At 40.0% G+C, this 27,976-nt stretch overlaps 1 protein-coding gene across 1 annotated transcript in view; it reads left to right on the forward strand.

The window, feature by feature from the left end:
• The first annotated feature begins 18,073 nt into the window (after nucleotides 1-18,073).
• BARD1 (BRCA1 associated RING domain 1) overlaps nucleotides 18,074-27,976 on the forward strand; it is a 150,034-nt gene continuing 140,131 nt past the window's right edge. The window contains 1 exon segment of the mRNA XM_021002840.2: nucleotides 18,074-18,328. Within this exon segment, the coding sequence (XP_020858499.1) occupies nucleotides 18,171-18,328 (158 nt within the window). The 5' untranslated portion in view covers nucleotides 18,074-18,170.

Genomic DNA, 27,976 nt, shown 5'->3' on the forward strand with positions numbered 1-27,976 from the left:
ATTGCCGCTGCTATTCTAAATATAAATATATACATATACACACACATATATGTATATGTGTGTATATTATATGTGTATATATGTGTGTATACATACACATATATACACACATACACATATACACACATACACATATGTGTATGTATATATTATATGTGTATATAAAATATATGTATATATGTGTGTATGTACACATACACATATACTATATGCACACACACACACACACATACATACATATATCCCACGATTAGGGGATAGTTTCTATTTCTTGTATAACACCCTCTCCAGTGTAACTTTCCCAATTTTTATCTGCTTTGGTGGGTAGGTGACTACTTAATTCGTTGTAACATAAGGACATTTAGTAAGAACAAATAAGTAAGAACAAAAATATAGATGGCACAGTGGATAGGGCAATGGGCTTGAGTCAGGAACCTGTTCAAATCCTGTCTCAAACACTTGTTGGCTGTGTGCCCCTGGACCGTCAAGCTCTAAACCTATGATCCTCCCTCCGTCCACCCAGCCTTCAAAAGATTGGGACACACTCTTCCACAAGTATATACAGAGTCTAGGCAATGTGGGCTCAAGCTTGGAGAGCCTATGTAGCAGAGGGTCACTCAGCTCTTGGTTGGATGGAAGCCCCTTTCCTCCCTTCCTGAAGTCCCTGGAGGTATGCAGAGCTCTCTGCTGAGGTCTGAGGGTCAGGGTTCTTGTAAGGTTTCTACCCCAAAGACGTCATGTTTCCTGAAGTTGATTTTCCTTTGTCTGTCTAATTTCTCCTTTCAACTCCCATCTGGATATGTTGTTTTTTACTGGTCCAGCCTCTCTAATATGGCCAATGGGGAGGAGGACTCCAAGCAGTTGATAGAATATTTCTGCTGGAATCTCTTTCTCTACATAGGTCCAGAGGTAGGTGTGTCTAATTCTTTAAATCAATCCCAATGGCTCTAAGCACTTTACTCCTTCCCAATTTGATTAACTAGGTGGTTGGCACCTAATTTTGATTCAATAGAAGTGTCTAGGAATTATTCACACCTTTTTTACACTTTTGATTAATTGATTCTATAACTCAATCAAAAAGTCATTCTAATTCCATAGAGGATAAGAGCTTAGACAATCTTTCAGTTACACTGATTGTGTGCAAAGTCTCAACCCCCAACCCCAATTTAGCATTTGCTCCTCTCCTCCAATCTACTGGGGTATGTTCAGATAAAGCTCATAGTTCCAAGTTCTAGACAGCTCCCTAGTGGCTGAGAGATTCAAGCCTTATTCTTTCTTCACTCCCTATGTCAGGAAAAGTCCATCGGGCATGTTTCATAAATAAATCCTGAAATCCCTATCCATCCATTGTTTCAAATATATGACGATATAATTTAACAAACATCATTTTTACAACATTTACCAGACAACTGACTTTTCAAAGGCCTTCCCCAACCCAAAAGCAATAAAGAAAAGAAAAAAAGGAAAGAAAACAAAGCCTCCCTTGTCAGAGGGAAATCCTGGGTCCTACAGAGTTCCCAGAGCATGTGTAGCTCTGCCCACAGGGATTAGGAATCTGAGGTGGACCGGAAGTCACCTGTCTCACCTCATCTCTGACTGAGGTACCAGTCACACCTGGCTCCTTGCTTATGTAGCAATACTGGTTCACTGGTTTCAGGGGAGGGTAGCCTGTCCCCTCTCCTCCCACTAAGAGGTCCCTTTTCTCCAGGCTCCATTAGGTACCTAAATACTATGAGAAGCTGGCACTGGATTCAGGAAAAACAACTCTCTCCCTTTCCCAATATGGGCCCCTCTATTCTGAATGCCCACACAGACCAAGTTAGTTCTTAATTAAAAGAAAAGAAAGACACCCTTCTCAGAAAGAAAGCCTGGTCCCTCCAGAGCTCTCACAATATGCTGTGATCTCCCCATGGAGATGAGAAATCCAGAGGCAGCTGGAAAGCACCCCCTTATCTTCAGGAGTAAACTAAATTACGTTTTGGTAAAAGCTGTTCTATGATTTTCTCAGTACAAAAGACCACCCCAAAAAATTAGACAGCCTAGGTGGTCTCCAAGATTCTTTCCAGCTCAGTTCTGTGAAAATCCTAAATTTGTCTTAGAATTACAGAAAACTGAAAATAACCTGTGTGAGTCACATTTTAACATCTTTCAAGTCTGTGGATGAATGACTGAAAAAGGATTTATTAAGTACTTATTATATGCATGTACACATATTTTATGCATGTATACATATATATGTCATATATATATGATAGAAGTATAAAAACAAAAGTCCTTGACCCCTAATGAAGCTTTCATTCTAAAACACATCACAGAGTGGTGACTATAGAGGATAGTTTTGTCCACAATGTTACAGAAACGGCGAGTGGGACCATAGAAGATGAACACACCCAATCCAGCAACAATTGCAGTATTGAGGGGGCAGCGAGGTGGCGCAGTAGATGGAGCACCAGCCCTGAAGTCAGGAGGACCTGAGTTCAAATCTGGCCTCAGACACATAACACTAGCTGTGTGACCCTAGGCAAGTCACTTAACCCCATTGCTGTGAAAAGAAAAGAAAAGAAAAAAAAGAACAATTGCAGTATTGATTTTGATCATGGTTCATAGTTCCAGTATAGAATCACCAGGTGGGGTTGGGGGGAAATAGAGAAGAAAAGAAAAAAATTCTGGTTTGGCAAGACTATGGAGGAAATAGTTAGAGATGAAACAATGAAATGAATCAGTGCTTGGGTTTTTATTGAAATGGTGGTCTAGGAGAGGCAGAACTTCCTCTAAGGCAGGGGTCCTTAACTTTTCCTGTATCAGAGACCTCTTTGGCAGTCCAGTGAAATCTATGGATCCTTTCAGAGAATAATGTTTTAAAATGTATAAAATAAAATACCTACGGTTATTAAGCTTAAATATAAGTATAAAAAAAATTAAGTTCGTAAAACCCAGGTTAACCACCTCTGCTTTAGGGCTTGGACTCTGACTCGGGTGGTAAGGTAGTTGTAAGGCTGTGAAGTAATGAATAGGGTGGGGCTTTTCTGAAATACAGTGGTCCTGTGCAACATAAAATTAAGTGGATGCTTTATATTACTATGGGATGAATCTGGGCAATGTAGATACTTTCTCTAGGAAATTTAAAACCTATCAAATATTGAGGAATAATTTTCTCTTAATGATTTGGGTAATGTAGGGAAAGCAAATACCCTTGAGCAGACCTGGCCTGGAAGATTAGGATATGTTCACAAACATGAAATATTAGGCAATAAACATGAAGTTAAATGCAGCCCAAGGCCCCCTGGATATAGGCTTCTCTTAGTTTATATACCCAGGTTCGAAATACTATTGGGGTGCTCATCTACAAAAAGAGAAAAAGAAAGGGTTGCTTTTAATTTTAAAAATCTGTTATTTACCCTTTATTTTTAAATGACCTCAGAGTAACTAGAAAAAAAAAACAACTAAAAAAGGCACATATGTTTAAAAAAAAAAGAAAAAACATAATAAAAAAATACTGAGTTCATTTTTGGTTTCAGCATCCATAGGGAAATAGCAATTTTTTTTTATTGCTTTATTCCTTCTTCTAGTAGAATCTTCAGAGCAGTGGCTTTTCTTTAAAATCCTAGAAATGACCTTTTAGGCAATAAGAAAAGTAATTCAGTTTAAAGGTACAGAGACAACTACTGAGGCTAAATTTAAAGGTTAAAATGGACAGAGCTTCTTGTCTAGCAAATAACTCTATAGTTATAATCTCAATTAAAATCATTCTTCTAAAATCAAAGTGCCCTGCAAAAGATTTCAAAGACTTAGGAACATCAGTGAAATTAGTTCAGTAAATAAAATATATTGTTTTATAAGATATGTAAGATATGGCTGGCTCTATGTGGATGGGGGTGGTAAGCTTATATGAGCAACCAGAATCTTTTCCATCACTGGCCACCAATTTCACAGAAAGATATAGTATGATAATAGAACAAGTTATGTTACCTCTCCCTTTTCTTTGGAAAGGCATTCAAAATGATTGTCTGGATTTTGATGAAAATGATGACGAAATTTTTAAGTACAATGGAAACTAAACTAGGGGCAGTGCTCATTCCCGAAATGAATATTTTATGCCAGCACAAACAGCTGTTGGAACACAACAGAAATTCATCAACAAGCTGTTTGCAAATTTTACTGACAGCTGTTTTGGGTGATTTTTGTCAACAGAACTGTTGCTGCTGCTGCACATCCCAGTATCCCTTGCTGGCCCCATCCCCTTCAAGAAGAAGGCCGGCTTGCTTTAGTCACATTGTCGGGGATTTATGGCTTCATGCTTACGCACTGGTAGAGCTTCTCAACACAAAATGTCAGTGAGCCTGTTATAAATTGCTTCTGGCATTCCTACTCTATCTTTTATTTGGCTGGGAGTATTTCCACCTGAAAGTGATAAATTCCTGCTATAACTGCTTTATGTGGTTCAGTAATTACACAGTACAAGTGGAAGAAGGGGAGGGGGGGGCTCCTCCAAAAAGTATCTTTTTAAAAATAGCAAGCAATAAAAAGCAGTACATTGGGTTGAACTCTGGAGTGTTATTGAACAAAAAACAATGGCCAGTGAAATATCTGTGTCAGACTGAATTTGATAAATGATCAGGAAATATTATAGGAGATACCAAACCTTTTAAGAAACTGCTACAGAGGGACATATTAATACAACTCTTTGCCTAGTGACTTTTTGCTTACTGGGAGAAAGATCCAAGCAGGTTCCCAAAGAAATGGAGTTAAAAATCCCCTTCAAAAACACTTCTACTAGGCACGATACATCTAGCTTAGGTCATTTTTCAGGGAATTCAGGTCTACTTGACATTTGAGGTTGTGTCTATATGCACAAACCAGGCGTCGGCAAGTCACATGTGGTCGGTGTGGTCTGTGGCAGCCAATCAACTTGATTGATACAGATATACACAGATGTATTTGATCATGTGGTGAACCAAATGAATCATGGCAACAGCCAGAGATGGACTATACTCACTGGATCTGCCATGCCAGTCAGATTGTTTCGCTGCAAGTACTGATATTGCTGGGAACAAAATAGACAGACAGACATACACACACTATGTATATATGTATATGTGTGTATATATATACATACAGTCACATGCACTATATAGTGTGTCTGTGGGTATATATACACACATGTATGCATATACACAAATGTATATGCATATACGTATATACATATAATACATATTTAAATGGCCTCAGTTTTTTGTTCTTTTATTTTGCAAATGAAAAAAATTTTGAGTAGATTTTTAAAAAATCTTGAATTACAGAGCTCTTTTAATTGGATTATTTCAAATGATAGTGCCATTTCACTGCCTATTAAGAATATTAGTGAAATGAGTCCAATAAATTAAAAGTATCACTTTACAAATATAGTGATATGTGCCAAAGCATGTATGGATGAGGGAAAAAAATAAGGCATGTACTTAGCAGGTATTGGAGTACCATCATTAGCCATTATTTTCATAGCTGTACACTAAAACGTGGCATTACAGAATGTGAAATCTCCAAGGGACCGTAGAGCATCTGGTGCCAACATGTCCCCAACCCCCTCCCTGGCTATTTTATATACTATTTACACAAGCACACACACTTTTCTTTTTTTATCCAGACCTACAATTTAATCATAAGAACTGCTGGTCTGGAAATTTCCTCTCTTGATGAAAATTAGCACATTTCCCAAAATGTACAATTTGAGAGAGGTGCCTGGGGCACTAAATCAAGTGGCTTTCCCAGGGTCAATCAACTGATAAGCATTTATTAAGTGATTAACAGGTACCAGGCACTAGTAAAAGGCCCACAATGAAGCTGCCTCTGCCCTCAAGAAACTTACATGAACATACAAGAATATGGACAATGTATACAAAGCAATTATTTACAAGATAAATGTTTTTAGAGGGGAACTGGGAAAGATCAGGAAAGGGTCTCATTCGGGAGGTAGCATTTGAGCTAAAGTTTTGAAGGAAACAAGGTACTCTGAGAGACAAAGATGCAGAGGGAGTACATTCTAGGTATGAGGGCCAGCCAATACTGTACAAAGACATAAAGGGAGGAGACAGATGGATGGATGCCATGTGAGGATACTAGGCAGGCTGGATTGGCCAGACTATCTATGAAGGGTGTGCATGGGAATAATGTGTAATGAGCATGGAAAGGTAGGCTGGAATGACGTTGGCTTTAAATACCAAACAGAGAAGATTGCTCCTATAGACAACAGGGAGCCACGGTGGCTTTTTTGAGGAAAGGGAATGATGTGCTCATTCCTCTGGGCAGTTGTGCGGAAGACCGATTAGAAAGGAGAAGGCTTAAGGGACGAAGACCGTTAGGAGGCTATTGTAACAGTTCTGGAGAGAGGTGATGGGCACCTGAACTAAGATTCAGGAGAAAATAAAATAAAAATAAATAAAATTAAAAAAGCAATAGTGGTGGTAGAATCAATAAGGTTTGGTAACCAAGAGTAATGATTATTAATAACCAAGGATTTGGGGAGATTCAGATTTCCCCCTTTTTTTAATCTTCATTTCAAGACCTCAGTCTGAAGGTTGAGCTAACCTTCTCTTCTATCCAGACCCACCCAGATGGGAAAGCCATTGTGTTCTACTCAGGATTGGGTAAGGACACATTCTTTGAATAGATTGCCTAAGGCTGAAGGTAACTTAGAAGTAAATGACATAATCAACGGTCAAGTCCAGCCCTTCACTGAAATACTCATTCTCTCATTAATTGTTAACCAATCAGAGTTGACTGCTACCTTTGGGAACACCCCTTGGCCAATAAACATATAAGGGACAAGACTGTTGCCATGATTGTCTTTGGTCTAAGAGTGTGTCAGCCAGATGACCATCCTTTTATTAAAATGCTGGCATTATTAACAAAATTATTAAATTACCCAGAAATTAGGCTCTCAAACCTTTTTAAATACCACACAACTAATTGGCTATTTGGGGTGAAGTAGAAGGGAGCTGAGGATGACTCTAAGGTGATGTATCTGGGTAACTAAAAAGAGTAGTGCCCAATGAGTTCTGTTTTGGACACGCTGAGTCTGTGATGCCTACAGGACATCTACTAGGCATCTGATGATGTGAGACTGGGGATCAGAAGATTGGGGCTAGATATATAGAGATTTGGGAGTGATTTCTGTAGAGATAACTGAAACAATGGAAACTGATGAGGCCACCAAAAAGAGATCTATATAGAGGGAAAAAAGGGAAGAGGACTCAAGACAGACCTTTGGGGAATATACCCAGTTAAGGGGTGGGATATGAAAAGAAACACAAAAGGCACAGTCAAACAGGTAATAGGAAAACCAAAAGAAATCAGTAGTACAACAACCCAGAGAAGAGAAAACATCCAGTAGCACAGGGTGGTCAACAGTGTCAAATATTACAGGGAAAGTGAGAAGGATGAAGATGAAAAAGGCAATTGGGTATGGCCATTAAGAGATATGAAGAGAATAGTTTTAGTTGAGTAGTAAGGTTGGAAGCATGTTTGCAAAGGGATGAGAAGCGAGTGAGAGGAGAGGAAGTGAGGGTAGACAGCTTTTTCTAGAAGTCTGACAGCGAAAGGGAGAGATATCGGGGTTGTGTCTGTGTGTACAAACCAGGCTATAATATGTCACAACTGGTCAATGTGTGGTCTGCAGCAGCAGCCATTCAGCATGATTGATACTGATGTACACAGCTATACTGATCACATGGTGAGCCAAATTAATCATTAAGACAGTCAGAGATGGACTACACCGACTGATTTTGCCATTCCAGTAAGGTTGTTTCGAGGGGATGGCAATGTTAAATGAGGATTTTTTTTTGAAGGATGGGGGAAGCCCATGTGTGTTTGTAAACATCAAGAATGGAGACAGTAGTTAAGAGACTGGAGATTAGAGAGAGTGAGGGGATGACTGCCTGGTATAAACAATTTATTTATTTTTTATTTTTAAGAGTATTTTTCCCCAATTACATGTCAAGACAATTTTTAGCACTCGGTTTTACAAGATTTTGAGTTCCAAATTTTTCTCCCTCCCTCCCTTCCCTGTTTCTAAAATGGTAGACAACTTGATATAGGTTATACATGTGCTACCATGTAAAACATATTTTCATAATAATCACAGTTATGAAAGAAAAAACAGATCAAAAGGGAAAAAAACCTTGAAAAAGAATAAAGTAAGTGAAAAAAGTATGCTTTCATCTGCATTCAGATTTCACAGTTCTTTCTCCAGATGTGGATAGCATTTTCCATGTGAGTCCTGTGTACTTGTCTTGGATCATTGTGTTGCTGAGAAGGGCTGAGTTATTAATAATTGATCATTATAATGTGTACTCTATTTTTCTGGTTCTGCTCATTTCACTTTGCATTAGTTTGTACAAATCTTTCCAGGTTTTTCTGAAATTGACTTGTTCACCATTTCTTATTGCACAATAGTATTCCATCACATCCATATACCACAGCTTGTTCAGCCATTTCCCAATTGACAGGCATCCCCTCAATTTCCAATATTTTGCCACCACAAAAAGGGCTGCTATAAATGTTTTTGCATATGTAGGTCCTTTCTCCTTTTTTATGATCTCTTTGGGATAACAGACCTAATAGTGGTATTGCTGGATCAAAGGGTACACATAGTTTTATAGCCCTTTGGGTATAGTTCCAAATTGCTCTCCAGAGTGGTTGGATCAGTTCACAACTCCACCAACAGTGCATTAGCATGGGACATATAATTTTATTGGCATAAAATTTAACAATTGGCCAGCATACATCTGCATAAGAAGTTCTGAAATGTTGCCGAGCAAAGTTATAGTGGCTTTGTTCTGTGACCAGAGCTCATACCCTTAATTTTGGTCAACCCTTCCACAAATACGTATTTTTGGTTCAGAGAAGGAGCTTAGCAGGGTATGCCTCAGTGTAGCCCCATTGATATTGGCAAAGTAGATATCCTGATAATAGGTCCTAGCTACTATTATTTCAGATGAAGAATGGTTTATTCTAAAGGACAGCTGTTATACTACATTTCTAGGCACTTTGGGGCACATTTTGCCCCAATCTACTCCCTATTTGGCCGCATAGCTGGTTAGATTGTTCTGAGTTCTGATTTCAACAAGCATTTATTAAGCACTTATTATGTTTAAGGTACAGGCAGCTAGGTGTCTCAATGGATGGAGTACTGTGCCTGGAGTTAGGAAAACCTGAGTTCAAATACAGTCTCAGAATTTACCAGCTGTCTGACCTTGGGCAAGTCATTTAACCCTGTTTGCTCCAGTTCCCTCATATGTAAAATGAGAAGGAAATGGTAAACCACTCTAGTACCTTTGTCAAGAAAAGCCCCAAGGGGGTCATGAAGAGTCAGACAGGACTGAAACGACCCGAACACTTTTAATGTGCTATGCTAGGTGCTGCAGGGGATAGAAAGAATAGCATCATAGATTTGGAGCTGGAAGGTGCCTTAGAGTCTTCAACCTCTCGGTTTTACAGATGAAGAAACTGAGGCCCACAATATAGTAAACAGGTAAACTGGGATTTGGCTTCTATTGTATCATCCTGCTTCTCAAGAGTAAAACATGACTGATGTCCTCAGCAAGTTTTTTTAATTAAATTTTATTTTTTTCAATTGACAAGCATCTATTTTCTTTCCTTCCTTTCCTACTGCCCCCTACTATACATTGAAAACAACAAAAATGAAAAATAAAAAGCATATGACAGATATGCATAGTCAAATAAAACAAATTCCCCAATTTTGGCCATGTCCAAAAATCTGTTTCATTCTGCATAGTGAGTCCATCACTTCTTTGTCAGGAGGTAGGTAGGGTGTTTCATCAGTGGTCTTCTGGAATGGATGGCATCTGGTCATTGGGTTGTTCAGAGTATGTCCTCAAAGAATTTCCTCCTTAGTAGGGTCTCCATGAAATACATAAGAGGTTTTTGAAGCAGCTGTTTTGACCAATCCCTATGATGTTTCTAGAATTCAGGGCTATCCACAGAAGCTAGGTGAATTTTCTTTTTTTTTTTTTTTTGGTCAAGAATCCAAACACATAAGATTTGTTGAAAGCTATGACACAGACCAGATTTTTATTTGAAATAAAACAGTCAACAGCTTCCAATATTTTCCTGGTAGTTTATTCTTCTTGTTACTAGTTATTAACAAAAGCCATCGGTTCCAGAGCCAAATTAACAAACGAACCTTGTGTATCAATATTCATTTTAACATTTTTCATTCCCTCCTCCCCAACCTTTTAAAGGAGAGAGAGCAGGTCAGACTTAGCTTCTGAAGGCTATTCTAGGAAGATGAGGGGTCAGGAGAACTGAAAGGATGGACTCAATTCAGTTCAACATTTAAGCGCCCACTTGTGTGCAAAGCAATTTAGCAGGAATCAGGAAAAATGTGAAATACTATATAAACAACACACAACCATGGAACTTATGGTCTAGCAGGAGGTTATAATACTGACTCAGACGCTTTTAATACAAAGAGATACCAAACAACATGTCATACGAAATCTAAGAAGGAACATTATCTAAAAGGAGAAATGGGAATGGTTTTATGGAAGAGATGGCACTTATGGGCAGAAAATCAGCATGGGGAGGAAGGGATGGAGGACATTTCAGTTACAATGTGCACCATGAGCAAAAGAGAGAGGTAGGAGAGTGCAGGGGAGGGAGGGCACACAGGGGATAGATAAAAGACCTTTTGGTCTGTAGCAAAGAAAAAATAAGGCAGAATAACGCCAGATTATGGAAGGCTCTGAATTCCAGGAAAGGAGATATGCTTTTTATTTATGGATCTATTTAACATAGTGATGGTGGAGAGGGGGACATGGATCAGGGATAGCAACATTGATAGCCGCTCCTACAATCTGAGTAGCATAAGAGTTATTAGTTCCTGGAAGCTAGGACCCTGGAAACTCAGACCGCAAAGCACATAATGCTCTAAAAGCCAAGGTCACGATACTCAATCCAAATTTCATTTGACCTTAAGAGTGGGGAGGTCACTGTGTTTATGGAAGTGACTTTCAAACCGTATTATCTCAGGCACCTCTGAGGACTGTTACATTGCCTTTCATTCACCTTACATCAAAATGGCACACATCATAAATTTCCCTCTTGGCAAGAGACTTGGTCTTCTGAGAAGGTGGAAGCAGAATGGGAGAAAAAGAAACTCTACCATCCTCCATTCACGTAATATGGTTTACCATATAAAGTGCATGGCAAACCTCTAAGTGCTATATTAATATTAGCTATCATCATCATTATTATTGATGAATGAAAAAGTATTTAAGTCCTTACTATGTACTAAGTTCTGTGCTAAACCTTAGTGATGTAACTACAAAAGCAAAGATAGTCCTTGCCCTCAGGAGCTTACATTCTGATGAATGAAACAGCAGCTAGGAGAATAGAGGCCAGAGTGGCACTTCAGACTTGAAGGTTACAGGGATGGTGAATGGAGCCATAGGGAATTGATACAACCCATCCAGGAACAATGGCAGCATTGATTTGATCATGGTTCAAGGTCTAGGAACTTCACCATGGAGGGAACCTATCCAAGTAGACAGTTTCATGTTTCATTCTAAAATGGACTGGGAATCAATCCCTCCACAGTATTCATGACTGGAGATATGAGAGAGGAAATGGAAAGAATTGGGGGATTACAAAGGCCCAGAGACCTATATAAAAGGCAGAATAATAAGGAAAAAAGACCTGAACCTGCATATTAGAATCTTTATACGTGGTTTTCCAAACCCAGCACATACTATGTGACTGGAAGGATGGAAAGGGAAATCATAGAGGTATAAAGACCAAGAGATTTTATTTTTTCCTGGCCTGTGGCATTATAAATATTGAAAAGAGCAAAGCTCCAATTAAATCAGGCAAGCAATTGTCCTTCAGTTATTTCATTTTGTTTGTTACTCTCCTTCCCTGCAGGGCTTAAGTCAAAATTCTTAACAATTAAATTATGCCTTAATTAATCATGAAAGACATGACAGTTACATTTTATAATAACAGACCATTCAGATGTAGCTAAAAAAATCATCTGTTGACCTACAGGTCATATTGAAATATTCTCATCAACACCTAATGTGTTAGTCACTGAGTACTTGCCCCTGGGATACACACATAAGTAAAGGCTGTGGCTGGCATCATAAGAAGTCACTACTGAATCTCACTGATATGAGACATGCCAACTAAATAGTAATAATAAATCACATTTATGTAACATATACACATCTAGGCACATACATACAACTGCTAAACTGATATTCTTAACACAGCAATCTGATCACATCACTTCCTTACTCAAAAATCTTCTATAGCTCCCTCCTGCCTCCAGGAATCAAGTAGAAAATCCTTTGCTAGGAATTTATGACCCAGACTGTGTCAGACTTCCATATAATAATCTCCAGTGGCTTCCCATTACCCCAGGATCAAATACAAAATCCTCCATTTGGCTTTTAAAACCTGTCATCACCTTCCTCCTTCCTACCTTTCCACTCTTCTTATACCTGACTTTTCTCCAAAAACGCTAAGATCCAGTGATACTGCCCTCTTCACTCTTCTTCATACTGATTCTGTGTAATTTCTTTTTTTTTTAAAGTTTTATTGAGGTGTTTTGTTTCTACATGACACATATTAACAGATTATGCCTACTTTGCGAGAAGTCAATAGTTAAGTAAAACTAATAATACCCAAAGTGTACACAACAATTTACATCTATCCCATCCTTCCACCTCTCTATTTTTTTAAATTAACATAAATCTATTTTTTCTCCTTCCCTCCCACCCATCACTCTCCTGTGGAAGAAATTCTTGTTACAAATAAGCATAGTCAAGCAAAACAAATTACCTCAAGAGCTGCATAGAAAAATATATGTCTCATTTTGTACCCTAAATCCTTCTGCTGTCTTTAACGGATAGCACGATTCATCATCCATGGTCCTTTGGAATCATGAGTGGTCATTGAATTGATCATAGTTCTTGCAGCTTTCAAAGCCGTTTGTTTTTAAAGTGTTGTTATTGCTACCGTGTAAATTCTTTGGGCTGTATTCATTGTGTTCATTAGTTTATGAAAGTCATCAAAATGTTTCATTTTTTTTAGTAATGCTATAGTATAAGTTGTTCTGCTGGTTCTACTCAATTCACTCTGCATCAGTAAATCTTTCCCTGTCTTTTTGAAATCATCTATTTCCTCATTTCTTATGGAATGTATCCCCTCAGCCCCAGAATCATTATCTCTACCTCTTGCCTTTCCTGGTTTCCTTCACAAAGTCGCAGCTGAAATCCTACCATCTGTCAGTAGCCTTTCCTGGTCTCCCTTAATTCTAGTGCCTTCCCTTTGATTACCTACAATTGATCCCATCTAGCTATCTGTCTGTCTGTCTGTCTGTCTCCTTTGTAGATAGCATCTTTCATGCTGTCTCCCCACACCTCCCATCTCTCATTCCTTATACTCTGGGCTCCTTGGGAGCAGGGGCTATTTTTGCCTTTCTTTGTATCTCTAGCACTTAGCATGGTGCTTGGCACGTAGTATATGCTTAATAAACATTGATTGATAGACTTGATCTACTTACCTTTCCAGCGCGTATTATTTCATATAATTTTCCCTTCATGCACTCTTTATTCTGGCCAAACTGGTCTGCTTTTACTCTAGCTGCCTTTAAATTCCTCTTCAGGGGCTACCTTATACCTAAGATCTTCCGCAGTACCGCTAGCTGTTAGTGCTTCCTCATTCTTGAAATTACTTTGTGTTACTGTGCATTTACTTATCTGTGTACAGGTGACATCTTCAAAGTGGCCTGTAAGCTTTAATTTTTGTTTTCTGTTTGCATTAGTAGGCACATCTTATACACAGTAGGTACTTAAATGTTTGAATAGCTTAATTGAATAATTAATTAAACATTAATTGTCCTTAATTGAATAGTTAAAGTTTACACAAGGGTGAGAAAAGTAGTCAAAACATTCCTATCCCCTTTTTAAAGATTAGCAGACTGAGTTGCTCATGTTTGGCTACAGGACTAACAGGCAAGATTCAGACCCAGGTCTGATGACTTCCTTAAGTCCTGAACTCTTTCTAATGTGCCTGATACCTCTATGGCTGATAGGGACAAGTAGGTAGCACAGATGAGAGGACTTGGTAGCTGGAGTCAGAATCTTGCTTCAGGTACTTAATAGATTTGTGACTCTGGGCAAATCACTTATCTTCTCTCTCAGATTCAGTTTCCTCATGTGTAAGATAGAAATAATGAGCTCAGCCTCATAGGTTGTTGTGAGGCTCAAATAAGCTAATATATACAAACTCAAAGTGCTCTATTGGAGAAGAAAATGGCGGACCAATCCAGTATCTTTGCCAAGAAAACTCCAGAAATGGGGTCATGAAGAGTAGGCCATTACTAAACAGCTTAAGAACAGCAACAAAATGCTAGCTATTATGGTAATTACTACAATTCTATAGCAGGCTGCCTCTCATAGGAACTACTCTGGTCACCTTAATTAATGCAGTTAATTAAATTAATTAGTTAATGCCAAATCAATGCAGTTTCTAAAAACTGCTTTATCCATAACCAGGGAGGACATTTAGTAATGGAAAGATCAGGAACCATATCCCAGGAGATTCTTTTCATGCCCATTTCAGACTTTTGAAATCTACGCACTCTTCAAGGACACCCAAGGGTTTCTCGTTACAGGTGAACAGAAGCATCTGAGTGAAGAGTGAAATGAGAAGTCAGCATATTGTTACTGACTTCTCCTGGCTCCTTGGGGATGATCACATGAAGCATCATTTCTGTTTTTAAATTTAAATTTAAATTTCCTAGCATTTCAAACAAGCTTTTCTTTGTGCAGCAACATGTACAGGGATTATCAAATAAAGTACTGGTAAAAGGAAGCAAAGGGCAGAAGGACAGAAGGGTAGGAAAACCCAGGGAGCCCCCAGCAGTATTATGCTTTCTATTAATACACTTTAAAATTTTTGCTCCTCTCACTTCTGGGTAAGCTATGCCTCTGTGCTCAAAGAACATCAATAGTTATAGTTACAAGGTTTTGAGAAACCCAGTAATACACAAACAAACAAAGATCCTTTTCCAATTAAAAAAAAATGCCAACTAGTGGAATTTTCAACCAGTCCTCTGCAGGCTTAATTGGTGTTACAGTCATCACAGAATCATCAAGCTGGAAGGAGCCTTGGAGATTGCCTCTCCTAATATCTTGATTTGATAGCTGAGAAAACTGACTTTCAGTTTTCTCAGCTGTAAAATGAGATGGTCAGATTATAGCTGGAAGGGACCTTAGAAATCATTTTAGGGATAAGGAAATGGAAACTAAGTGACTTGTCCAAAGTCACTTTGGACTTTAGATTTGACATAAATGTCTTGGGCATTCCAACATGGCTCCTTCCTATACATGCTCTGTGTTTCACTTGCTTGAACATGACCTTCTATCTCCTGTTCTGTGCCTTTGCGTTGGACTGTTAACACCAGAACCCCTTCCTTCAAAATTCAGCTCAAATCCTACTGCCTTGGGGAGGCCTTTCCAGGCTTCTCCCCAGGAAATACCTTTTCCTCTTGGATCTTCAAGATTTAAAAATAAAGACAAAAACAAAAATCAAGGGGGAAAAAAAACCACTTACTTTTTTGAACCTTCAAAACTTTTGTTGGGTCTTTGGCCCCCAGAAAATCCAAGAACTATATATATATATATATATTTAAAAAGCTATTTAAATATGTCTTGGAGGAAATAATAATAGCTAGCATTTATATAACACTTTAAGTCACCACAACTAAAGCTAAATGACTTGTCTATGGTTCATGCAGCTAGTGGGTGTCTGAGGAAGGATATGAACTTGGGTCTTTTTGACTCCAACTGTAGATCTCAGTTAATTTTTTTCGACACTTATCAGACTCTTCACTCCACAGAATGCTAGAGGTCATCCATCCAATGTGATACCTTCATAGGATTTGACAGATATGGACTCTGAGGCCTGGACAAGGGAAGTTAATTGTGTAGGGTCATATAACTAGTAAGTGTCAGGGTCAGGACTAGGTTAGGGGTGGGGATCTGGGAATGATGAGGGGAAACTAGTGATAACGATGCCCCCCCCCAAAAAAAAGAGTATTAAAGTATTTAGAAAAAATACATAGAAGAGAGGAAAGCTAGGAGTACTCTATGACAGTGCTGGGCCCAGAGTCAGGACCTGAATTCAAATTAAGCCTCATACACTTACAATCTGTGTGACTCAGGGTAATTTACTTAATCTGTTTGCCTCAGTCAATAAACATTTATTAAGCACTTACTATGTGCCAGGCCCTATGCTAAGCCCTTGGCATACTAGAAGAGGCAAAAAGACAGTTCCTGCTCTTCTTCATCTATAAAAGAGATACTAATATAACCTATTTCTCAGGGTTTATTGTGATGATGAAATGAAATAATCATTGTAAAGTGTTCGGCACATAGAAAGAACTATATAAATATGAGCAATTATTGTTAGCTATTAAGTGAACAGAAAGAAGTTCACAGGGAGACACAGACTGGCAGTGTGTAGGATGTAAAGACCCTTACCAATAAATTCTGGAGACTCAGATGTAGCAAAGAGAAAGATTTCTTTAATAGCTTTCTCGAGAAAGGGCACCCTTCATCCACCTAAAATGGCTCTGGTGGAAGAGTGCAAGGGTGTGTTCAGAAAAGAAAGATTATATAGGACCCCTAACCGCAACTCCCCCTCCCTAACCCCCTTCCTCTCAGCTCACTGGTACAAGGCTTGAGGGAACAATCTATTCTTGGAAATCTACCCAGCAACAGAGAACAGAAACAATTTCACAAGCTTGCCTGGAGACAAGGAAAGGGGGGAACTTTTGCAAGAGTGAGCAGTTTTAGAAGTGGGGAGGTGTTATTCCTCCCTGCTACATGCCTAAAAACAAGTTTGGGAAGGGGGAGGTCTGGTAAAGTACAGGATATGTTGAAAAGCATATTTCTTTACAAGGTCAACCAGCTGCAAATGTTTCAATGGAATAAGAAACTATTAATTCTTTGAGGAGGCTTCACTCCTCAGAGATCCTCACAGATCATCTCTCACAGCAGGACAGTTTTGAAATGAGCATACTGAATTTCTTAGGCAGTGGTGTCAGACCAAGTGAAGTTTTAAGTTTATTAAAATGTAATTAAGGATTACACATTTTAATTAAACTCATTAAAAATTAGAATTGCACTAAGAGTTTTGGGTCACCCTTGTAAAACAAAATTAAGCCACAAAGTTTTAAGTGTATTAAAGCTTAATTAAAGATTACACACTTCAGTTAAGATTACTAAAATTTAGAGTTGCACTAAGAGTTTTGGGACACCCCATATAACAAAATTCAGTTACAAAGTTTTCAGTGTTTTAAAGCTTAATAAAAGATTATATTTTAATTAAATTCATTAAAATTAGGAACTGCACTAAGATTTTTTTGAGACATCCCTGTATAACAAATTCAGTTACAAAGTTTTAAGTGTATTAAAGCTCAAAGATTATATTTTAATTAAGTTTATTAAAATTAGGAACTGCGCTGACTTCTTGGGACACACCTGTATAACAAATTCAGCCACAAAATTTTAAGTGCATTAAAGGTTAATTAAAGATGCTACTCTAATTAAGTGTATTAAAATTAGGAACTGCACTAAGACTTTTTGGGACACCCCTATATAACAAGATTCAGCCACAAAGTTTTCGGTGTCTTCAAGCTTAATTAAAGATGACACATTTTAGTTAATATCATTAGCATCTGGAGCCGGCGTTTAAGACTTTTGGGGGAGTTAAAAAGAGCGGCAGCCCAGAAATCCGCGGTTTCACAGAAGATGCTGTTGGCGTGCACTGTAAGGTCAAGTTCAGGTGAACAACAAGCAGCGCGCCGACGCTGAAATTCACCCCAGGTCGCGGCAGGGGTCGAACTGGCAACCCCCGCTGGGCTTCCCCCGCGCTCGTCCCGGGATGGCCGGCGGCGCATGCTAGGGCCTCAGTCCCCAGGACCGCCCCCTGCCCCGCCTCCTCGGAGGCTTTTCCCGCGCTCCGCGCCCCGCGCCCCGCCCCACCCCCGAGCGCGCGCACGGCTGCCTGCACTTGGCGGGACCCCCGGCCCGGGCCAGGAAGTTTGCAGCGGCCGCAGAAGTTGGCTTTGCGTGACGCGGCGGCGCGGGATGCAGCGCGAGCCGCCGCTGAGGGTCCGCTCCGGGAACCAGCAGTGGCCGGAGCCCGCCATGCAGCCGGCCGCAGGAGGGGGCAGCGGGGCCGGGGCTTGGGCCCACAGCCGCGCGGCGCTGGAGCAGCTGGAGACGCAGCTGCGCTGCTCGCGCTGGTAACTAACGCCGGTCCCTTCCCCTTCCCGTACCCGGGGCGGGGGGCGATGGGAGAAGTGCCTGCCCCACCCCCAGCTTGCCACGGGGCCCCGCGTCCGTGAGTGACCCCCCGGGAGCAGAGCCGCCCCGGGCCGGGACGGCGTGCCCGGAGGGTCCCCATACCCCAAAGAAACGCGTCGGGGGCTGCTCGTTTGTAGGCTCTACTGTTAGTGGTGTTGGCTTGCTTGACTACAAATAGAGTAGATAAAATTACTGAGTTTTATAGAGTTTTATTTCTTTTAGCTGGGCAAGCAGAAATAAATGAAAAAGGAACAAAGCATGACGTAAGAATGGCCATGGGGAAAGCATTAGAAGAAACCCGAGGGTCTTAGGGGCCCTCGGTAGTTCTTGGTTGCGCGACCAGTGCACGGTCCCTCGTCACTAGGGTAGGGGGTGGGGCTTAGCACGGCTGGTTGTTGATTGGGAGGGAAGGCTCTAGTGTTTCTGTTCCTGTGAAGTTTAGAGTGTTGCGTTTGAGTTTGAGAGTCGTGTGGGGACCCACCTTTTTGCTTCCATGCCATTGCCAGGGTTTCCAAGGCGTCCCTCCTTTGGACTTGTTTCTAACTTTTGGGTTAGAACAAATAAATAGTTTGGGGTCAGAATAAATTTAAAATGAAGTAAATTATAAAGGAAGTAGCAAATATAGTATAATCATATTGTATTTCTAAAAATATCACTATGATTTAGCAGTCTGTATAAAATAGCAATAAATCTGCTGCTTGTTTTTAAATGTGTTGATGTGTTCATGCCTTTTGGTTTTCAGATAAAAATTCAACACCACAAAAAATGTTGCACCAGAGAGAGAGGCTTTGTTTGTTGAAATAAGGATGATTTAACTTGGTTCCCCCCCCCCCCCCGCCTTGGCAGGTTTAGTTAATGTTAGTTCTGCTTAAATTTGCATGGAAAGATGAGGATTTTGATTCTGCCAACTGAGAATTGGAAACTAAAAACCCGACAGTGTTAGATGCGGTGATAATTGGAGAGAAAATAGTTCCTCAGAATACACACACAAACTTGTCTGTCTTTTCTGCGTTTATTGGGAGTGCATGGGGGCATGGCGGGGTTGGTTGAGAGCAGCCAGGTGTGTAAGGGTAGTCTGATTTAAAATCCTGAAATTTACTTTTCGCCAGTGTCTTCCTCTCTGCTCCTTATATCTGTTTACTAGACTGTAGAAAGGAAAAGACTTAAATTTTCTAGTGCTGCATCTTTTAAAAATGAGGAAACTGAGGCCTAGAGGCGGAGAGCCTTGCTCACACAGGTAGATAGATATAGCTAGATTAGATAGATAAATGAAAAATGATTAAGATGTAGCTAGATGTAGATAAGTGGTGCTGTGGTAATATAAATTCAAGCAGGACGTGAATGTGTTGTGATTTCTCTAAGAAATGATGAAGATGATGGCTATAAGAGAAGAATAGAGATATTTACGTAAACTAAAGCAGTCAACAGGCATTTATTAAGTACTTAATTAAGTGGATTGGCACCGAGTGGCTCAGTCAGGAGGACTCATCTTCCTGATTCAAATCTAGCCTCAAATATTTACTAGCTGTGTGACCCTGGGCAAGTCACTTAACCATGTTTGCCTCAGTTTCCTCATCTGAAAAATGAGCTGGAGAACGAGATGGCAAACCACTCTAGTGTCTCTGCCAAGAAAACTCTGAATGGAAACATGAAGAGTCTAACTGGACTTAAAAGGACTGAATGTCAACCACAAATAAAAATCAAACCTTTCAAGAGGAGCTTATGTTCTGATGAGGGAAGACCAGATAAAAGAGGGAGCCTGGTTTTCCAGTGGCTGAGTCCAAGTTTTTTTTTGGGAGAAGGGATATGAGGAATGTTGGCAGCAGGATGTGGAGATGTCTGGGGAGTGTCTTGTAGATTGACTAGAGACAAGATGAGGGCAAAGCTCATCATTCCAAGGTAGGCAGAGCTGGAGGTTTGCAGGGGGTGGAAAGTGCAGTTGATCTCTGGAGTACAGGTGGCATGGTGTGGGGATAACCAGGGGCGTTTCGTGGAGGCTTGTTTTGGTATTACAGGGGAAGGGTACATTGATATAGCACCTACTGTGTGCCAGGCACTGTGCTCATTTGATCTTCACACCACCCTGCAAGGTAGATGCTGTCAGGTGGACGGAACCAGCCTCCGACCAGTGGGATGCAGAGCAGAACAAAGCAGGCTAGAGACAGAAGAGTCAGGAATCAAACAGAAGTTTAATTTCAAAGTGAGGGAAATGCCTTGTAAATGAGGAGGGGAATTAGACACATGTGCTGGGTCTCTGCCCCTAACTGGGGGATCCAGTAGTGTGGCTAAAAGTCATTACTTATACCGGTGGTTGCTACGTGAGTGGTAGTCCTGACCATGAGGGCGAACAGCACCAATGAGACAGTCTGGTTCATAGCAGGGTTTGATGTCCGGTGCTTGTCTGAGCTCAGAGAACACCTGGTGCTGGTCAAAACAATACAATAATTGTGTGATTTTGCCAAAGGGTGAGATCATCCGGAGGGTGAGAGCAAAGGATTGTTGTTATGCCAAACTCAGGGCACAGCTTGCTTGCTGGACCTTAGCTCTAGAAAACCAGGTGTCTCCTAATAGTATCTTGTCAATTTAATTATTTATTATCCCCATTTTAAAGTTTGGAACCTTGGGCTTTAGATTTCAAATACATAATACATTGCTTCTAACTCAGTGGACAGGACTTGAGGCCTAAAGTAAAGGTAATTAGGCGAAAGGTGAAATTTCCCAAAGTTGGGGAGAAGGGCCTTCCTCTACCTCTCCCCTTACCTTCATGGGATACTGGAAATGAATAAAAAACACAAGTGTAAGCCCAGAGAGAATGATTAAGTGGCAAAATATTATCTCCATTGAAGCAGGAGTCTGGAGGATTCTTGAAGAAAGGTAATGTATCTCTGTCAGCCCCAAATACTAATTTGGTAAAGGAGGGGGAAGGAGACGTGGAATTTGGGAATGGGTCCCAGCTAACTAGACAAGTATGAATATTCACAAAAGTGGGGAATAGCAATTTTATAAGTTTACCAGCCACCCGGATGACGCAATGGATAGTTTAGTGGGTGGAATGCCTGGGCTTGGAGATATGATACTTTCGAGCTCTCTGAGTGACTGTGGGCAAATTGTCTACCCTCTCTGAACCTCACTTTGCTTATCTGTAAAATGGTCATAATAATACCTCCACTGGCTATCCTTTGGGGTTGTTGTGAGGCTCTGAGATGGTATATATATATAAAGTACTTTGTAAGCTAATGTAAAGTGTTATAGAAATCTTATTTTTCATTGTCCTGTAAAACCAAATGGGTGTAGAGGAAACAGGAGGGGATGGGATCGGGGGAGGATTGTTTATTCTGATTTTCACTCTACCTACTGTCTTGGGCTAGTCACTTTACTTCTGTGGTGGTAGTTTCCTCAAATGAAGAAGGGAGTGGGGTTGGACTAATTAGTTTCTGTGGGTTTTTTCTACTCAAAAATGGAATGATCCTATAAATTCTGGTCTTTGAATCCATAGTGACCTAGGAACTTCTTGGTGATTGGGTTTTCCTGGGGTCTTAACAACAGAAATGGAAGGTATTTGTTTAGCCATCAGTGAAGTCTTCCATTGTAAATAAGTACATTTGCTATTTTGACTTGTATGTTTTTGGAGTCTGGCTAACAGGAATCTGGCTCCCAGGTTTCAGACTGACCAGTGATGGAGTTCTGTAATGAAGCCCTCAAGCAGAATCAGCCCTTCAGCCCTTTTCTCCAAACAACCTAATGAATAAAGAAGGAAAAAAAGGACTTAAAAAGATTCCCCTCCAATTATATCATTTCCTAATGGCCAGCAGAAAGGAATGAGAAGGAGGAAGCCTAGATAATTTCCAAACTAGATAACAGATTTCTAGACCCTTTTGGTCAACAAGAATTTATTTGGTGCTGACTGTATACGAGGTCCTGTGCCAGGTACTGGAGGTACAAAGGTAATCCTGCCCCACATAGGACAGTTTGATAGTATATACTTAAAATCTACTTGGAAAATACTTTTTCAACTGGGAAGTTGGCTACAAAAAGCGTTACCCGGACAGAGATGCTTCTGTACTTTGGACAGCTCTGCCTCACTTAAATCCAGTTGACTCTAAAGTCAAGACATCAGCCTTGTGATGTTACAGGTCTTCTTATAGAATGTAGGATGAAAACAACAATAATGTTAATGGGGGGAGTGAGGGGGTGCCCTATGGATAGAGAGCCAAGCCTGGAGTTACGAAGTCCCAGGTTCAGATTTGACTTCAGACACTGTGTGATCCTAGGCAAGTCGCTTGACCTCTGTTTGCCTTACTTTCCTTATCTGTAAAATGGGAGGTAATAATAACACCTACCTTCCTGGGTTGTTGTGAGGATCAAATAATAATTTGGGATAATAATTGCAAGGCATTTAGTGTAGTGACAAGCACATTGTAGGTGATACAAAGATGATGGTGATGATGAAAGAGTCATCTTGGCACAGCTCAAATTAAGGCCCAAATTCTCAATCCTTTAGCTGGTTATTCTGAAGCCTGCCATTCTATAGTAACTTTGCAAAGATAATTACTTTTGTTTTTCCTTTTCCTTCCTTGACTTAAAAGCAAGCAAATAAAAACAAGCCAAAACTAATGAGAATGTAAAGAGGTTAGGTAGTAATAGTTGAGTGTTAGTGCTCAGCCTCTACTGGCATCCGCTGTGTGTTAGACTCTCCAGAGAGATCATACACATTTCAGTTCAGGGAACGTTTTTCCTGTCCCGCCTGGTGATTGCTTACTGGGGATTCAGAGATGGAATAGAACCATCCCTGACTTCAGGGATCTTTCATTCACGTAGTCTTCCTGAGTTCTTTACGTGTATTGCTTCACTTAGTTTTTATCAGTTTCCTGTGAAATAAGTATTGTTATCTCCATTATATTGGTGAAAAACTGAGGCTCCTGGAGCTTAATAAGCGAAGGGCCCAGGTAGAGTGGTTCCCCCTGGGACCCCAAGGAATTTAACTCCCAGGCCAGTGCTCTGGAGGCTACAACTCACTCACATCTGGTTACTAATTCTCCAAAGTAAAGTTAGTGTACTAGGGGTAGTATTCTCATATACTTCTGCTGAAAAGCAATGAAATACTCATTTTTTTCCTAGAGGATGAGTTGTGTCAAATGTTTTGTATCAGGTTTTATTGTATTCTGTCCAGAAGTTTTAATCAACAAGCCTGCTAAGTGAATTGGGTGGGTGGGGGAGTGAAATTTACTAAGCACCTGCTATGAGCCAGGCCCTATGCTAGTTGCTGGGGATAGAAAAAAGTGAATCAATTATAGACACCCTAATAGTGGACATGGAGAAATAACATTTACATGTATACAAGGTAATAGGGTGGGAGGTAGGGAGTAGGCAAGTGGAATGGCCTCATCTTGAGGTGAGATTTGAGCAGGGCTAAGGATTTCTAGAAGTGGAGGTGAGGCCAGGGTGCTTCTAAGGTCTGAGAAAAGGGATAAAGACTGGAGAGAGAGAAGTATGCATGGGGAGGATTAATTCCACATACACCAGTTTGCCTTATGTAGAGTGTTTAAAAGGGTGTGCTCAGCCCAGAAGGGTAGATTAGATTCTTCTACAGATACTTTACTAAACCTAGGGGTTTGTATTTTATCCTAAGGGCAAGAGGAAGCCCCTGGAGCTTGAGGACTGTCATTTTGGCAGATGTGTGAAAGATGGATTGAAGGGGTAGAAGAAGGTTGAGGCAGAAAAGTCACTTAGGCTGTCATGATATTCTCAGCCAGAGATAATGAGAGCCAGGACTAGAGGTGGCATAGTCAATAGAGTGTTGGGCCTTGAGTTGAGAGAACTTGAGTTCAGATCCAACCTCAGACACTTAACTAGCTATGTACCTTGGGCCAAGTCACTTAAAAAAAAAATATATCGCCATTTGCCTCAGTTTCCCCATCTGTAAAATGAGGATTAATAATAACATTGTTGTGAGAATCAAATGAGAAAATGTTTGTAAAGCACTTAGCATGGTACCTGGTACAGAGTAGGCACTATATAAATTCTAGTAGTAGTAATAATAATAATAATAATAATAAAATGATGGTGTTGATAACTATTCTTGAACTAGCGATAGTGCTGTTTAAGTGGAGAGAAAGGTATTGATATGAGAGGTGGAGTCAGTAATGCTTGGTGGCTGATTGGATATGGGTAGGTGAAGGAAAGGTGTCGAGGAAGACTCTTAAGATTGTAAAGTTTGGTGACTGTGGATGGTGGTATCCTCCGTAGAAATAGGGGAAATTAATTGAGAAGAGGGCAGTGGGGAGAATGAGCTCTGTAATGGACATGCTCAGTTTGATACCCTGTGGCACATTTAGTGAGAATAGTTCAACAGACAGTTGGTGATATTGGGGCTGTGGCTCAGGAGAGAGCCTGGAGCTGCATATAGATCTAGAAGACTTCTTGATGGTTAGCAGATGAGCTTATGGAGGTGGTGACCAGAGTGAAAGTGACGTAAAATAAAATAATATCCAAAAAAAGGCCTAAAAAACAGAGACATACACAGAATAACTACTAGGAGCAAAATTTACTATGCATCAGGTGAATCCAAAAAAGTAAGAGTTAGCAAAAATACTATCAGATAAAAATGAAAATCATAGCACAAAAAGAAATAAATGAGGAAACTACAATATTCTGAAAGGAACCCTAGACCACAAAATTAATATCAGTATTAAACTTATGCTACAAATGGCATAGCATCTGAAATCATAAAGGAAAAATTAATTGAATTAGAATAACAGGCTGAAAATACAATAATAGCAAGAGACTTTAATGCTTCTCTCAATTTTATACAAATCTAACAGAAAGATAAAAGGGAAAATACAGACTTGAACAAGTTACTGGAGAAACTAGGGCTGAAAGACTTACAGTGTCTTCTAAATGGGACTGCTCAAGAATATACATAATTCATGCTACTACACAGAATTGTTACAAAAATTTACTGTATGTTATGGCACAGATGTTGCAAATAAATATGAAAAGGCAGAAACAGTAATCACTTCCATTACAGGTTACAATGCAATAAAATTAGTAACTATTTCAGGGCAATCATGTAGAGTTTCTAACATGTAGACTTTCACCAGTATTCAACCCTCTTGAAAACCTTCTCTTTGCAATACTCCGTAACTGTTAGGGTGTCTGAGTTTTCTGTTTTTTGAGCATCTCTCTTGGCTCTTTTACTTTCATACCACTTAGAAGTTTGCCATTTGGAGATTCCATTGCTGATTTTTATCTGTGTAAATATGATGATTGCAAAGACCAGTGCATCACCATTGTACAGCTTATCAGTGCTAGTAGTAGTGATCGAAGGCATTTTCACTGCTAGGGAGAGGCAGCATAGTCTAGTGGGTAGAGGATTGGGCTCAGAGGCAGCAACCTGGGAAATCCCGCCTCTGCCTCTTAATGGCGATAATAGTAGTGGTGCCTGTAATATAATAGGATAGTTAGGATTCCTTAGTGAAATAATGTATGTAAAGTACTTGGCACATCAGTTGTTATTGTGATGATGATGATGGTGGTGGTGGTGGCCGGTGGGGGTGGCGGCCAGTGGTGGTGGCTGGTGGTGGTGGTGGTAGTGGTAGTCAATAAACATTAAGTGCCACCTATGTGCCAGGAATGGGTAACTAGATGGTGCAGTGCCTGAAGACTTGTGTTTAAATCTGGCTTCAGCCACTTAACTGTTGAGTGACCCTGGGCAAGTCAGTTAACCCTGTTTACCTTAGTTTCCTCATCTGTAAAATGAGCTGGAGAAGGAAATGGCAGACCACTCCAGTATCTTTGCCAGGAAAACCCCCTAAAAAGGGTAACAAAGAGTTGGACACAGCTGGAAAATGACTAAAAAAAATGTTCCAGGCACTGTGCTAAGCACTGGGGACCCAAATACAAATAAAAGCAAAGATAATCCCGGCTTTCTAGAAGCTTACAATCAAATCAGGGAAGATAGCACACAAAAAAGAAGCAGAAAAAGTATGGGAGGAAAGAAGACACCTGGCTTAGGAGCATGATGGGGAGTTCCAAAGACCTAAATAAAGTCAAAATAAAATAAAAGCATAAAAATTAAAAGTCTAAAATAAAAAGAAAGACTTAAAGCAGTATAGTTGGTGGGAAATGGGGAGAAAACTCTGCTGAACCCTCTCTTTAAATAGAAGCCCTGCTCTTCCAGTCCGAGGGGAGTGATAAATTGTGAGTCCCAGATGTGGTTGCCTGGCTGCTTTACAAGATGTGTTTTTTTGACCTTTAATGATACATAAGGCTCCAGAGGGATGTTGATTAATCTAGTAGGCCAGGTGGCTATTGATATGATACAGGTCCAGGCCTCCTCAAAAGTTCCAGAGCTGTTTCAAAAATTAGAAAAAATGAAGTCAGTCCAGTTCTTCATTTGAAAGGCGACAGGCAACATATTAGTAAACATCTGGAAAAAAAAAAGTGTTCCCAAAGGAAGCCAGAGTTGACAAGTAGCATGGCAGTGTATAATCCCAGGTTTCATGTAAATTCAGATTGTGACAGCTACTTAGTGAATTATAATAATTAGGTGTGTATTTGCATTTTTGATTGGCTTCCAGTGATTTGGGGAATTTTCTAGTGTTCTTTTGTTTGTCTTTAGAACAACAACATTGAAAACCAATGTTCACTTGTAGCTCTAAGATGTCTGTTGAGATGTCTTTTCTGTTCTGGTGAGTTTTTCTTTTTGGCTTTTCTGAGAGGGGTGGGGTTGCAAGAGTCATTTTTGAACTTTCTTGGAGTAAGTATTGGGGCAGTGGAAAGACCCCGAAATTTTGAGTCAGAGACAGTCAGCAAGCTTTTATTAAGTACCTACTACGTGCTGGGCACTTCATTAACCACTGAGAATATAAAGATGGGCAATATAATACATATTTTATAATATATATTTTGTATTATATAATTATATATTATAATATGTAAAGATAGGCAGATGACAGCCCCTGATCCTAGGAGCTCAGTGTCTGAAGGGGGCAAATAACTATGTACTCCTCAAAGGGAAGTTGCTAGCCTCTGGATTCATCTCCTGGGTCTCCTTGGTTACATCTTGTGTGACCTCAAGTGTCACCTTCTGGGTTGGTGTTAACTCACCTATCAATCAAGGGGTTAAACTGAATGGACTTTAACCTTTCCATTTTTAAATCTAGGATTCTGTGATGCCTTGGAGAGCTTTTGTTGTTCAGAACCCTCCTTTTCGATGAAGGATTCTCAGACCTGATACTTGCTCAGTTCACCCCTTGCTGATGGAAGATTCCTAGGAAATAGATGATTGACAGCTGTTTTCCTTGCTTTTTCGCTTATAACCATATTTGTTATTATGCTTTATATGCCTGAGATTGTTATAACTTTTACATGGACTAGTAGCGTGTTATCTATAATTCACCCAGGACCTGAGGCAGGAATTCTTTTCCTTCTTAATGCCTTTTCAACTTCTACCAGGTGATGCCCTCCCTTTCTTACTATCTGGCCCTCTCTCTGAGATATTTCTGATAGAATTCCTCCTAAGGCAGGGGTCCTGAATGAAGGGATGAATAAATGAATGAAAAAAAGGTTAATTAATCCCTTACTAC

Source organism: Phascolarctos cinereus, unplaced genomic scaffold, assembly GCF_003287225.1.
Source record: "Phascolarctos cinereus isolate Bilbo 61053 unplaced genomic scaffold, phaCin_HiC Scaffold_7;HRSCAF=346, whole genome shotgun sequence".
In the NCBI taxonomy this organism is placed as follows: Eukaryota; Metazoa; Chordata; class Mammalia; order Diprotodontia; family Phascolarctidae; genus Phascolarctos; species Phascolarctos cinereus.